Source organism: Trachypithecus francoisi, unplaced genomic scaffold (assembly GCF_009764315.1).
Source record: "Trachypithecus francoisi isolate TF-2019V2 unplaced genomic scaffold, Tfra_2.0 Contig01474, whole genome shotgun sequence".
Classification (NCBI taxonomy): domain Eukaryota; kingdom Metazoa; phylum Chordata; class Mammalia; order Primates; family Cercopithecidae; genus Trachypithecus; species Trachypithecus francoisi.
This window is the reverse complement of record NW_022681435.1, coordinates 20,350,687-20,364,569: the sequence shown is the minus strand read 5'-3', so window position 1 is coordinate 20,364,569 and position 13,883 is coordinate 20,350,687. Positions and strand designations below refer to the sequence as shown.

Below are 13,883 nucleotides of genomic sequence, written 5' to 3'. Positions count from 1 at the left end.
TTATTATTTGATGGAGGAATGATAGAAATTCCCTTTATTCAAAGCTTAAGTGTTAGAATCCTCTGTCAATTGTAGGTATTTTATCTTTGAATATGTAGCATAAGTCAATATAGACTTTATAAGAATAATAACCATTTAAAAATAAGTCATGCTTTTAAATAATTTTAGAATGTATTACAAATTTTGTTTACTGTGTTGACTAGTGACAGTAAACCAAGTGTATTATACCTTCTAAAAGTTATCTGTGTCTACCTGGAACCCCAGGATGTGACTTTATTTGGATATAGGGTCTCTGCAGGTGTAATTAGTTAAGATGAGGTTATACTGGATGAGGGAGAGTCCTAAGTGCAATATGAATGATATCCTTATAAGAAGAGGCACAGAGACAGATATGCCCAGAGGGAAGGTTGCTCTGTGAAGATGGAGGCAGAGATTGGAGTTATGCCGACACAAACTAAGGGATACCAAGGATTTCTGGCAACCACCAGAAAAAGGAATGATCCTCCCTAGAGCCTTCAGAGGGAGTGCGGCCCTGTTGACAACATGAGTTTTGGACATCTGGCTACTAAGATGTGAAACAATACATTTATGTTGTTCTGAGTCACCCAGTTAGTGCAGGCAGTCTTAGGAAACGAATGCAATTAGAACATGATATTTTACTTCTGATTACTATTTTAGGACTACATTAATGGAGCCCAAGCTTTTCTCCTGTGGAAATCTGTGTTTAAACAAAATTTCCAACAGAAGTACAAAAATACATAACACAGGCAGAATGATCTGATTAAAGGAAGAGAGGGTATTGCAAAAATTTCCAAATTAGCATTTCTTCCTGTCATTTCTCCCTGTCCCCCTGCCCTGCAGAGCACAGATTGAAAACAATTGGCTAGAAAGTCATATAAGACCAAAAGTACATTAAGTACCTTTTACTGAAGCTGGAATGGAAAGGCATGTGGAGGCAGCATTTTTTTTCCTTGGTGCATTTTTACTCTTCCAGGATCTGGAAAAGTTTACCTTATGCAACTTCTTCTTTGTTGAGACGCCAGTGGGGCAGCTGATCACTAATATTCGTGGAGGGCCTACCCTGTACCAGCTACTGTGCTTTTTTCTAGAGAGAAAGATCTGCAAAGGGAAGAGGAATTTACTCTGTGGCTGCTTGGAAGCATGTGGGGAATTGTGCCTGTTGAGCAGGGCAGGCAGGTGCCAGTGGGTGCTTTCAGTGCCAACTGACATATGCATATCATGATGCTGTCTTGCGGTAGGCTCCAGGCTGCACTATCACGTGGCCAGCTGAGGCCTAGGGCAAGGGCTCCTTTTTCACCACTTGTGTCATCTAATAGGTTGTGCTTAGAGTTGAGGGTCATCCTCTGTTAAGACCACTTGTGTGTGGGTTTCATACTTCAGCTTTCTTCCAAGTTCTTAGGACACCTCTGTTTTGCTCCCAATTGTTGCCCTCCTCTATGAATGTTCTTTCAAATATATCTGGGGAATTAACCTGGTATGAAAAACTGAGGGTGGTTAAACTGTCACTGCACAAAATACATATTTGAAGCAATGGTGTTGGTGAACTGAGCGTATACGTAATGTACCTTCTAGGATTTAGCCACTTCTCAAATAGCACACCTAGAAGGAGGTGTGTCAATAACCAATACCTGTGTGTTGTACGTTGCTTAAAGCAGAAGCTTCCAAACCTTTCCTAGAGAAATAGTGTAACCACTCGTGACTCTCTGGGTGTGCTGTTGCCTAGACATGGAGGCTGTGAGCGGTATGATTTTCTGGTGTTTCGGATTCCCTCAAGGTGCTGTTGAGTACTGCTGGTTTTGAGGACTGATCTTAATAAAATTTATTTTAGGAACCTCTGAAAAAGACTCACTGCATAAAAATATTATACGCTATTTCATTGAATCTATAAAACCATTGATTCTAAGATGTACTACTGTTTTCTGTACCACCAAAATAAAAAGATGGCCAGTGAGGTTAAAATGTAAAAGTTTGTGGAAGAGTATTTGGTAGTTTGTCTATGACTGCAAAAACTGGAGTTGGAACCCTCAAAGATCAGAAAAGTTGTAGATTATGTTGACAGTTCTAGTTCACTAATTTCAAGTTTTTTTTTAAAAAAAAAACCTTTAGTGGTTTCTGTTATATCCAAATTGGCCAATCAATACACTAACTTTATCCTTTTTGTTTCCATTAAATGTATCTGATAGCACCTCTTTGACATGCTGAAAGCCTATAATGAGAGCATATATTTCTAAACCTTAGGGTGAAAGCACATCAGAGTAAGTACGGTCTTCAGGTTTCCTTACCAGGACACTAAAGTTTTCACTGTCTCTTCTTTCCTTCTCCCTCCCTTTCTTCCTTACTTACCATCTTTCCTTCCTCCATTCCTTTTTTTCTTTGCAGAAATGGAGTTTTTCAATGAGTAATCTTTGGAGTTTATGAATCCTTTGGAATTCTGTAGAAGGGAATGGATAATTCACCTCCTTTGATAATTACATAATTTGAATTTCCCACATTTGCTTTCAGAAAGGGGCCAGGGGTCAAGTTTTCTGCAGGCTCTGCTGCCCTGAGGTGCCATGCCAGAGGTGGACGGCACTGGGAGAGCTCTTTCTCCAGCTGTTCTGGGTTCCTGGATGGGTAAGTAGCAGGAGTAGACTGTCACTTTTGGGGGCCTCTAGGCATGGGGTTATTAGAGAAAGTTATGATGCTGTCTATACCAAGTTGCTATTTTGAGCTTGCTAAGAATAGGATTGTGTGGGAAGACAGTACAGCATGGAGCGTTTCATGAGTCATGGGCCTGTCACCACTATCCTTATGAGATGAACTTTATGAAACGAAACTTCAAGAAGTGACAAGTAAATTGAATTTTCCTTTTATTAAAATGTTCTTCAAAAATATTCACTTTTGAGTTGATAAAGACCCTTGAAAAAGGAGAAAGAAGATTAAAGTGTGTTTTCCTGAAAGCTCAAGAACTCTGTTCATTTCTCAGCTTTCAACATCTGGGAGCCCATTTGCCATGGCAAGATTCTGTACTGCGACCTTCAGCACCAAGATCCACAGAAGCTTTAAAAAATTATTATCTGTAATCGATGCTCAGAAGTCCATAGATTTGTACTGTAGTAACATTTATGGAACACCAATTACATGCTAAGCACCGTGGGGAGCCCGAAAGCTTGAGATGATTGCAGAGACATTTTACACTGCAGGAAGCTAGGCCCACGTAGTCTGCATATTGCACAACTGTGTGATTCAGACATAAGTTGCCTGATTTCAAGTTCTGGGCTTTTAACACTGTGTCATAGCTAGCTCAGCTAGCAATGTATGTATTTGTGTACAAATTTCAGTGTGTTTTCAAAAAGAAAAAGCAAAATGGATTTTTAATTCAGGTCATTAATTTCCGCTTAAAACCCTATGCTCTGGGAATAGGCTGTTTTACAGTCATCTGATATGAGAAACGGAGCAAATATTCATTTGGTTAGTCCATCTATTAAATATTTGAGGACCTGCTCTGTAGCAGATACCATTCTTGGTACTGGGACACAAATGGGGAGCCGCTCACATGTTCTCACGAAGCTGGTGGTTAGTCGGGGAGGCAGATTTAAAATACAGTGAGTTGGGATACCTGTTATCAAGAAAACAAATGGATCCCCAAATCCAGAATAATGGGGTGGTGTGATAAAGAAAGACTTATTTGAGGAGGTGCATTTAAGATGAGAACTGAACACTGAGATTCGAGAGCTGTGAGAGGAGCTTGCCAGTGAGGGGAGACCAGAGGTGTGGTGGGGGCTCCAGATGCTACAGGAGCAGTGTGGGAGTAGGGGAGCCCATCAGGCTTGGCTACCAGGCTCTGGGGAAGAGGGTGGATGTCATGTAATTTCCCAGATTGTCATGTTTACTTACTTACCTCTCTTCTCTAGAAGTAGGGAAGATGCAGAGACACAGGCAAGTGGCAGATATATTTGGAGGCATAGCTGACATGGTTCGTTTATGAATTAGATGTAGATGTGAGGGGGAAACAGGCAAGTAGGAATCCGAAGCTGTTGGCTGAAGCAGTAGCACAGATTGAGGTGCTGTTAGCTGAGATGGAAGAGAAGTGGGGTCGAGGCAGAAGAGAGGGCCGTGATGGTGACTTTGGACTGGTTACAGCTGAGGTGTCTGGGATGTGTTCAAAGGAGGATGCCAGATGGATTATGGATGTGTCAGTCTGGCTCAGCATGAGGCCGGGTGGGGTCAGCAGTCATGGAGCTGGATGAGGTGCTTAGGGAAAGAGTGGGGAAGGGAAGGCAAAGGTGACTCAGGAGCAAGCTTGGAAGACCCGGGGCAGTGAGAACCAACCAAGCAGGCCAGGGAAGAGCCCTGAGGTCCAAGAAATTGAGGAGAGGCTGTGTGTGAAGCAGAGGAGGAGACAGCCTGAAACACAAGAGCAGTCAGTGACCTGCGGCCTGGGGAGGCAGGGGGAGGAGGCAGCAGGGCATGGTGGCCCCTCAGAGCTGTTGCAGGTGAATGCAAGGGAAGGGGCTGGCCACTCATTTTCATATTTGTGTGTGTTCTATTCCACACTGAAATGTAAAAAGCAAAAAAGTAGGGGGCATGGAAGTGGAGGCAACAGGTGTAGACAACTGTTTTGTTTTCTTTTGTTCTTTCCTAGAGCTTGGCAGTGCGAGGGAGCCTAGAAATTAGGTGGTGGCTCCAGAGAGATCGGGGTGGGGAGAAGCAAAGGAAGAGTGTGGTTTCAGGATGAGAGATTCAGGGTGATTCAGAGGCTCATATCAACAGTGTGGAAGAGAGCGGCAGGAACCGGAGACTGAGGTCCTTGTGCAGAAACCGTGAGGACTTAGAGCACAGGTGCTTGGATGCAGGGAAGTGAGCGTTCTCCATTGGAATGGGGAAGACAGTGAGGAAAACAGGAATATTGGGATAGATCCACAATATGAAGCAGGGACAAGGACGTGTTCACATTTGAGTTCCCACAGTACTGAAAAAGAACATGCACAAATTAACATTCTCAGGGAATCTCATTGGTTCAAAGCAGTTTCTTTGTTTTACGTTTTGAACTTATTTAACGGTCCTGCCTCTCACCTGCCCTTTCCCTTATCTCCCTATCATCCTCTCTCCTTACCCCATACAAAGTGAAATAACTAGAATCCAACAGAAAGTAATCCAGTATGGATATAAACATTGATTGTAGCAGGTTAGAAGAAATTGTTTGGAAAATGGTTGAGAAGGTATTCTATCTCCACTGTCTTAACGATAAAGTAGAGGTTTTCTCCTTTTGCTAGGACACAGAGAACCTCCCCTTTTCATTAGGTTATTTCAGTGGGGAGGAAGGTGAAAGCCTGCTGAATGCCTGTCTTGAGTGGGATTTTATTCCAGTTAGATAATTCTGGTAGTTGCTGGATACTTTTCTGAAATGTCGTTAAGCCCAGCTCTGTGGTTTTTTTTTTCAATTGTACTGATTTAAAAAATAATGGGAAGTTTTCTGAAGTAGTTAAATCAAAATATGAAAATTATATGCAATGAATAATCCAAATGGTCACAAAAATGTTTTCTTGCAACTTTGCTGTCTCTAGCATTCGAGACTTTTTCTCATTGAAAGTATCTAATTTATTGACTCTGAATGGGAGGGGTTTTATTTGGGGGACTGATTTAATTAATGCTTAAGCAAAGCTTTTTGTTTAAACTCTCAGAATGTCTCTGGTTAACTGTAGCTGGGGCTCTGAGCAGTGGGGACATTTACATGGTGATACATATCCAACAGGCATGGCGTTAACTGTCTTTTTTCTGAGAATCTGCTTTATTCCTTCTCAGTATTATCGGGATTATGGGACTGATAACCTGTAACCTGATTTTCTTGAAAAAGAAACAAATTTAAAATCATAACAATCGCAAGTAGACAGTATGGGCAAGCCCTTTTAAATTGGACAAAAGATTTCTCCCCTTACTCCTTTATCCCTAGAACTGCCTGCCACCAACCCTTGATACAATCTGTGGTAGCTCTCTTGCCCTTGTCACCTGCCCTTTTGCTGAAGATTCATGGAGGCACACTCCTGACTTCTTGGCACTAGTGATACTTTCTAGTCACTTTCAGATTTTTACTGTTTTATAGAATTTTGAAGTCATAGAAATAGGTGGAATATTGAGACTATATCTCAATATCATATTCAGGCGTACAAATAAAACAGACACTTCAGAAAAAATTTATGACCCTTGGTGTCTCCTTGAAGCCCCAGAGGAAGCAGTCAAAAGCCCAAGGGTGCTCAGAAGGCGACACCTGGGATCGGTGTGGGCGAGGTCGGAATAAGCTGGTATTTCCCGTTATACTTACTTTTGTGGGGAAAGGGATTCTGTGTTTTTCTTATTAATACCTACGAATATGTTCTCTGATTCTCTTTATCTCACTAAAGAAACATACGTAGTTTACTCCAGGTTTGGTGGTCAACATGGTGAAACTGCACAAAAAATACAAAACATTAGCCAGGTGTGGCAGCTTGTGCCTGTAGTTCCAGCTGCTGGGGAGGCTGAGGTGGGAGAATGGCTGGAGCCCAGGAGTTCAGGACTGCAGTGAGCCCTGATCATGCCACTGCGTTCTAGCCTGAGTAACAGAGCAAGACCCTATCTCTACAAAAATAATAATAAAAAAATGCATAGTTTCATGGGGGACACTGAAATCCTGCCTGTTGATTCATGGTGTATGAACATGATTAAGATGCTGAGGAAGTTAGCTCTTCCAACCCTTGACTCTATTTATGGTTTGTGTCATGAGAATTAGAATAACCAGAAATTTTCTTTTTCTTTTTCTTTTTTTTTTTTTGAGACGGAGTCTCGCTCTGTCGCCCGGGCTGGAGTGCAGTGGCCGAATCTCAGCTCACTACAAGCTCCGCCTCCCGGGTTCCCGCCATTCTCCTGCCTCAGCCTCCCGAGTAGCTGGGACTACAGGCGCCACCACCTCGCCTGGCTAGTTTTTTGTATTTTTTAGTAGAGACGGGGTTTCACCGTGTTAGCCAGGATGGTCTCGATCTCCTGACCTCGTGATCCGCCCGTCTCGGCCTCCCAAAGTGCTGGGATTACAGGCTTGAGCCACCGCGCCCGGCCCAGAAAATTTCAATAAAGAAAGTAATTGAAGATGAGGGTACGGTTTGCCTTTTGTACAGGAGTCTGTCTATGGCCTTCTATTTAGAGATGAGCAGCTAGTTGTGTTCTAGGCAATCTGTAGATTAAGCCCTGGTCCACTCTGGTGATTTTTTTCCTGTTTCTGTTTTTGCAGAATGCCTTCAGAAATCTTGCTGAAGATATTTTCCTACTTGGATGCTGTGAGCCTGCTGTGTGCTGGATGTGTGAGCAGGCGCTTTTATCATCTAGCCAATGACAAGTAAGCAGAAATCCACGTCTGTTATGTTTTGATGACAGTTTGATGAAAGTCAGGAAGATTAGTAACTTTTTAACCATTTTTAAGAATTTAAGGGAATTCAGGAGTATTTTTGCACACCAGTGGAAATGTCGAATGCTTTAACTATGAAATTTTCAAATATTTGCATTTATATGCTTAAATGAATATACTTTGCATGGAACAAAAAAAATCAAAACTTGTTATTGCTGTAGCTGTTAGAGAATGCAGCTTCAGGTCTGTTGTCAGGAGGTCTTGGCTGTGTTCCCCACAGAATCAGACCTAATCACAGAGTCTCAGGCAGCACTGCAGGGACCTGCTGGCTTTGATCCTGGCGCTTCGTTCACAGAGCAGAATGAGTGCTCTCTGCTGATGGCCAAGCAGATCCTAAAGAAGGAGAAAGAAGAGGCTAAGTTAGGTGTACTTAGCTTCTCCTCCCAAACATGCCAATCAAGTTAACTTACTCTTTGGGGAGAGCAAAATGGACAGAGAGTGGTCAAGACTGTCCTCTCCTGGAGGCTGTACCCTTGGAAGCAGGGAGCCAAAAGAGAGGGGTTCGCCTGTGGTCATCTGGGCTTGCAGGGGACAGATCTAGGAAGGAAGGGGAGAAGCCTCTGCTTCTGTTTGTCACTGTAATCTTAGTCTGTATCTCAGAATTATATCTTGGAGGGAGAGATGGTGAAATCCTCCTTTCAGTGAGGATTTCGTGGCCTACAACAGAACGTCTTGGCTTTTTAGGCCGCTCTCTCATTCAGCATCAAAACATCAGACAAATATTGTTCCTATATAGAACCTACATGTCAGCTGGGGAAATCAGCAAGATGAGAGGGAATGCAGGTTTTAACTAGTGGTTTTGTTTACTAGGTAAGGAGATGGAGAATGGCAGAAGGAGGGCTGTCATATTAGTTAACCCTGGAACATGGTGGACAAGAATGTCATTTGGTGCAGTGGTTCTCAAATGCCATCCAGAGAGCACTATGTATGAACCACCTGGGAAAGTTTAAAAAATTTCCATCCCTAGTCTGCATTTCTAGAGATTATAATTTAGTGCTTTGAAATCTGTATTTGAAAAATTCTCTGGCTGGGCGTGATGACTCACACCTATAATCCCAGCACTTTGGGAGGCCGAGGCAAGTGGATCACGAGGTCAGGAGATAGAGACCATCCTGGCTAACATGGTGAAACCCTGTCTCTACTAAAAATACAAAAAATTAGCCGGGCATGGTGGCGGGCACCAGTAGTCCCAGCTACTTGGGACTTGGGAGGCTGAGGCAGGAGAATGACGTGAACCCGGGAGGCGGAGCTTGCAGTGAGCCGAGATCACGCCGCTGCATTCCAGCCTGGGTGACAGAGCGAGACTCCGTCTCAAAATAAATAAATAAATAAATAATTCTCCAGGTCATACTAATGAATAGTCAAGTTCTGAAATGACTAATCTAGTGCATCTTTGATGTTAGGTGTATGCCACTTAAGCGAGGAACTCAGAATAAGCCCTCAGATCTCATTAAAGCTGTCCTCAACCACTGTCGTACTCTGAAGAGGACATACACTGTTCCCTAGTTGGAAAGGTGATTTTTCTTTTAATTTAAAGAGGTGTTTCCTGTATGGAAGAATGTATGTCTGTCTGTGTCAATACATGCACACACACACACACACACACACACACACAATCAATGAATGAACTAATAGTGTTCTTCACAGTAGTTACACAATGAATTAGAGCATTTTCTACATTTCCCTTTCTTAATGATTGTTGTAGTTTACGTAGTTGAGATTTATTTGTTTCACCAAGCCTCATGTTGAAATTTGATCCCCAGTGTGGGAACTGGGGCCTAATGGGAGCCGTTTGGGTCATGGGAGTAGATCCCTCCTGAATGGCTTGGTGACTTCCTTGTAGTTCTTGCTCTAGAGCTGGTTGTTTAAAAGAGCCTGGCAGACCTCCCTTCCTTCTCTCTTGCTCACTCACTCCATTTCTCTCTCTCTCTGCCATGTGATCTCTGCACAGTTGGCTTTCCTTGGTTTTCTGCCATGTGTAGAAGCTTCCTGAGGCTTCACCAGAGACAGATGCTGGTGTCGTGCTCCTTGTACAGCTTGCAGAACTATGAGCCAAATAAACCTCTTTGCTTTACAGATTACCCAGCCTCAAGTATTCCTTTGTAGCAATACAAAGAGACTAAGACAATGATCTAATAAGAGATGAAGGTGCTCACTAAAAGAAAGCACAGCAAGGCATTTTTCAAGGAAGGAGTCAACCAAATGTCTGAAACTGTAGCATTCTGGGGGGTTCCCACTTTATTTAAGGGTAGAATTCAGACTCTTCAGATAAGCTGATAAATTGTGTATTTCTTAGTTTCTTTACTGTCTCCGCTCTTAACTTCACCTGCATGGTGAAGAAACCAGGCCTGGAATCAGATTTGGAGCACAGCTGTAGTGATGTTTTTTGCATACTTTTAGTATTACTCATGTGCCCTCCTCACTTTCTTGGAAGTTGCCATTTGGAAATATGAGCTTCTGATGAAATTGCACTCACATTTCTTTTCTTTTTCAAAGGATATATTTAATTGTGCTAAGTTGAATTGCACTTTTTAGGTCCTGTTAAAGGACCTAAAGAGGCATAGTCTGACTCTTAAAGTCAACTTCTGATCATGAAGTCAGACTACAGAAAAGGATGTGTGATAATTGAACGAGTAATCAATATGTGTTTTTGAAAAGTTTACAGTGTATTCTAAGCATTGCTTCTGAAGAGAGGGCAAGCACACATAGTGTAGCGAGTTACACTCTGATGACTTGTGGGCAGGCACGCTTGAAGGGCAAGGGGCTCCCCGGTGCCCCATCCCAGGGGGGGCTACTGTCTTCTGCATGAGCGCTGGTCTCTGCATGGGAATAACAAGGATGTGTGGATGAGGTGGCATCTGGTTTATCACAAGGGGGTTTTATTTGCCATGTACTCTGGCAAACACTATTTATCTGAACATTAAATTGGCCCCATTTTCTAAACAATTTGGTTGAGTTTCCCTGAGCCTGGTGGTAGTTATATTGGATAAATATGTTCTTGTCCTCGAATCTGACTAGGCCTTCTAACAGGATAGAGCATTTGGGGATCAAGAAGTAAATATGTTTGGGTTTTTGAGACTGTGAAAGGCATCTGAACCTTAACATTTGTGTATTATAAAAAATCAAGGGGAACCATCTGCAATATAAAATGTTTTTACTTAGGTTCATTTACAGTAAGTAATATATGATCATGTGTGTGAACATAGTTCATCATAGGAATGTTAGGTGTGGTTATTGTTACGAACTGCATGTGGAGTTTATGCTGTGATTCCCATCTCTGCAACAGTGTTTGTCTTTGCAGTTGGTAAGTGCTAACACATGTAAAAATAGTATCAGAGGTTGTTTAGATAGTGCTGATGTGAGGAATTCAAGGCTCCATAAAGGTCCTGCTAAAGGAATACTGACATAGAGTGAAATGCTGAGTCAAATAAATGTGAAGAAAACACAAGCAAACTTTTATGCAAAGGAAGTTTTAAAAGTGTCTATTCAAAGGATTTTGGTGAAACAGTTTCAGCTTTACTTAAATATACTCAACTCATCATCACATTGCATCTATCCGCTTACATAGGAAAGTCTAGAAATTTCTGAATTGAAAACACTGACACTTTAATATAAAAGCTGGGCATGAAGTGATTTTTCGGATTTTTCAGAGTGAGAAATGACTTGAGAAACCCACACTAGGAAGAGAATTCAACCAGGGTCTGACTATGTGTGAGCTTGCATTTGTTGGGAAGTCCATGTAATGTCTGAGTCAAGGAGGTGGCGTTCTGAAGTCATGTGTTTAAGAAATGGTCCTTTTCTGCTGCAGTTAAGGAAATAGTTCTTCCTCCCCAGTGCACCCAGGCTTATCCCCAGGGGTCCTGCTGCAATTCAGGACCACCGCTCTGTGGGAGAATCGCTTTCTCCCTGCAGCCTCCAGGCCATTGACTGCTTCATCCTATGCTGCTCTGAGTAGTAATGTGGAGACATAAATGAGCAAATCATTAATATTTAAAATGCAAAGTTTGCCTTTCAGGTAAGGAATTGATTTTAATCCCTGACTCAGTTTTCCCCGTGTCTTTCTTCTCTTTCCTGGTGGTGGTGGAGAGTACTGGCTGAGAGGGAGGAGCCCTCAGGCCAGCTCACTGCCACCACTCATGGGGCTTCTCCCGGCCTCTTAGTAGAGATGAGTGAAAGGAACAGACTTTGAGTCAGAGCTGAGTTTGAATTCCCACATTGAGGCTTATTGACTCTCTGAATTTGGTGAGCTTATTCAGTTTCTTTGACCCATTTCTTTGTGATTGAAGAGGTAGTGAAACCTAGGTGATAACAGTGTGAGCTATGGTTCAGATCCCAGCTTCACTATACACTTGAGTGCACATACCTGGGCCAACTCACCTTGCATCTGAGCCTCAGTTACAGCATCTATGCAGTGGGAACAGGAATACCAGCACCTCCTGGTTTCTTTTTGAGGAATAAATGAGTAATGTATAATACATAAAGTGGTTAAACAATGCTTGACACATAGTAAGTTTTGAAAAAACTTAACTATTGTTTAGTTGTTACCATTAAAACTCTTCACTTTTTTTTCTCCTTGTGAAAGCCTATTTCTTGTTGAAAGTTAAAAAATAGCAAAAAGAATGTACAATTCCATTGTTCCCTATTGAAATTTCTTGGTGTGTATACATACATCCTTTCTGATCTTTTAAAAAGCATGTATATATTTAAAAACAAGAATCATATTACATATACTTTCTGTTACTTTTAAAATAATGGATTTCCTATTCCACTACTGATCTAAGAGGGCAGTGGTTTTTGGTGGTGTTGAATTTAAAACACTAAATCTGAAACTGCAACTCACTTTAACAGATGAACGTTCAACTGTAAATGTTCAGCTTGACTTATTCATGGAATTGGATTATTTGAGAATATTATGCATCTCTAATTTGATATATTATGACTAAGGTAGGTGACAGTGTCTCTTAGTTAACATATTTCCTCTTTTCCCTCCAGTTTTATTTGGATCAGAATCTACTCAACTGCTTTTTCACCTACAAGATCAAATTGGAAAGTTAATTCAGTAGAGAAGATAGCTGTGTCTGTGAGCTCTCTGTCAGTTCAGGATAAAGAAGCTGGTTATTGGAAGAAAGAATATATCAGAAAACAAATAGCATCTGTAAAAGCCGCGCTAGCTGACATTCTCAAACCTGTCAACCCTTACACAGGCCTTCCAGTTAAGACCAAAGAGGCCCTCAGGTATGCAGTGTATTCCAAAAGAGAATGATGGCATCAGCTCAAAGTATCGTGTACATAGGACATATGTGCAATTTAGATTGTGTGGGACCATCTCTAGTATTTTTGTATGTTTTGTGCATCTATAAAATATGTCACATTTTCCTATTCCACATAGCCTTCTGCATCTGCCAGTTCAACCAATTGCAGATCATAAGTATTGGTGGGGACGGGGGGCGGGGGGAACCTGAAACAATAATATCAGTATAAAATACAAATAAAGCCAGTACATTATACATAGTAACAACAGTTTGCACAGCATTTACATTGTATTAGGTATTATGAGTAATCTCAAGATGATTTAAAGAATACGGGAGGAGGTGCTTAGGTTATATGCAGATACTATACCATTTATATAAGGGATTTGAACCTCCACAGATTTTGGTATCACGGGGGTCCTAGAACCAATTTCCTGTGGAGACAGAGGGATAACTAGCAAATAGCCTAAAGTTTTAATGAAAAGCACAAGTAACTGACTTATCTGCTGTAGTACAGTGAGAATGTTCAAGGTCTCTTTTCTGGGCAGAATCTTTGTCTTATTTATATATTGCCAGTATCTGGAAGATCATGGATGTTCAGTGGGTGTTAGGTGAGGAGAAAAAGTCTGAAGAGCGTACTATTGTTGAAATGAAAATTGAACTGGGCATGTTCTGAGAATTTTGACTTTGGATTTTGAGGAACTAGATCCTTTAGAGAAGATACGTGAAATTGCCTGTAGCATTTTTTTTTCCAATGAGGCAAACATTGTTAGTTTTTTTTCTTTCTCCAGAATGTTTGGTTTAGGTTGGGCAATTATACTGAAAGAAAAAAGTGGAAAAGAATATATCATGGAGCATGTTGATCTTTCCGTAAATGACACATCAGTTACTGTTATATGGTATGGCAAAAACTGGCCGTGCCTAGCATCATTGTCAACCTTAGATTTATGTGGTGTGACACCAGTTTTTATGGACTGGTATAAAACTCCCACCAAACATAGGTAAGTACCAATCAGCAGAACTGTTGAGTGAGAGCATCTTATGTGTAAATACTACTTGGCATTACTTTTGTAATTAAAAAATAAGAGCAGTGTTTTTACATTTTATCACATATTAAATGTACATTCTGCATTACTGTAGAAGAGGAAAATAATGCATTTTATCACATTTCTGATTAGGTCTAAATTTAAGTTCCTCAT

General features: G+C 41.4%; 1 protein-coding gene across 8 annotated transcripts in view; it reads left to right on the top strand.

Annotated features, from left to right (window-relative positions):
• Nucleotides 1-13,883, top strand: part of FBXO15 (F-box protein 15) — an 82,376-nt gene that overhangs the window by 8,876 nt on the left and 59,617 nt on the right. For 4 of the 8 annotated variants that reach the window (XR_004428299.1, XM_033175700.1, XM_033175675.1 and 1 more), the window contains 4 exons: nucleotides 2,524-2,634; nucleotides 7,262-7,366; nucleotides 12,428-12,670; nucleotides 13,476-13,685. Coding sequence is in view for 7 of the 8 variants with exons in the window: in XM_033175675.1 (XP_033031566.1) it covers nucleotides 2,524-2,634; nucleotides 7,262-7,366; nucleotides 12,428-12,670; nucleotides 13,476-13,685 (669 nt within the window). In the remaining variant the exon portion in view is untranslated. The remainder of the gene's footprint in view (nucleotides 1-2,523; nucleotides 2,635-7,261; nucleotides 7,367-12,427; nucleotides 12,671-13,475; nucleotides 13,686-13,883) is intronic. The other 4 variants (XM_033175715.1, XM_033175684.1, XM_033175725.1 and 1 more) reach the window with 2 other exon arrangements.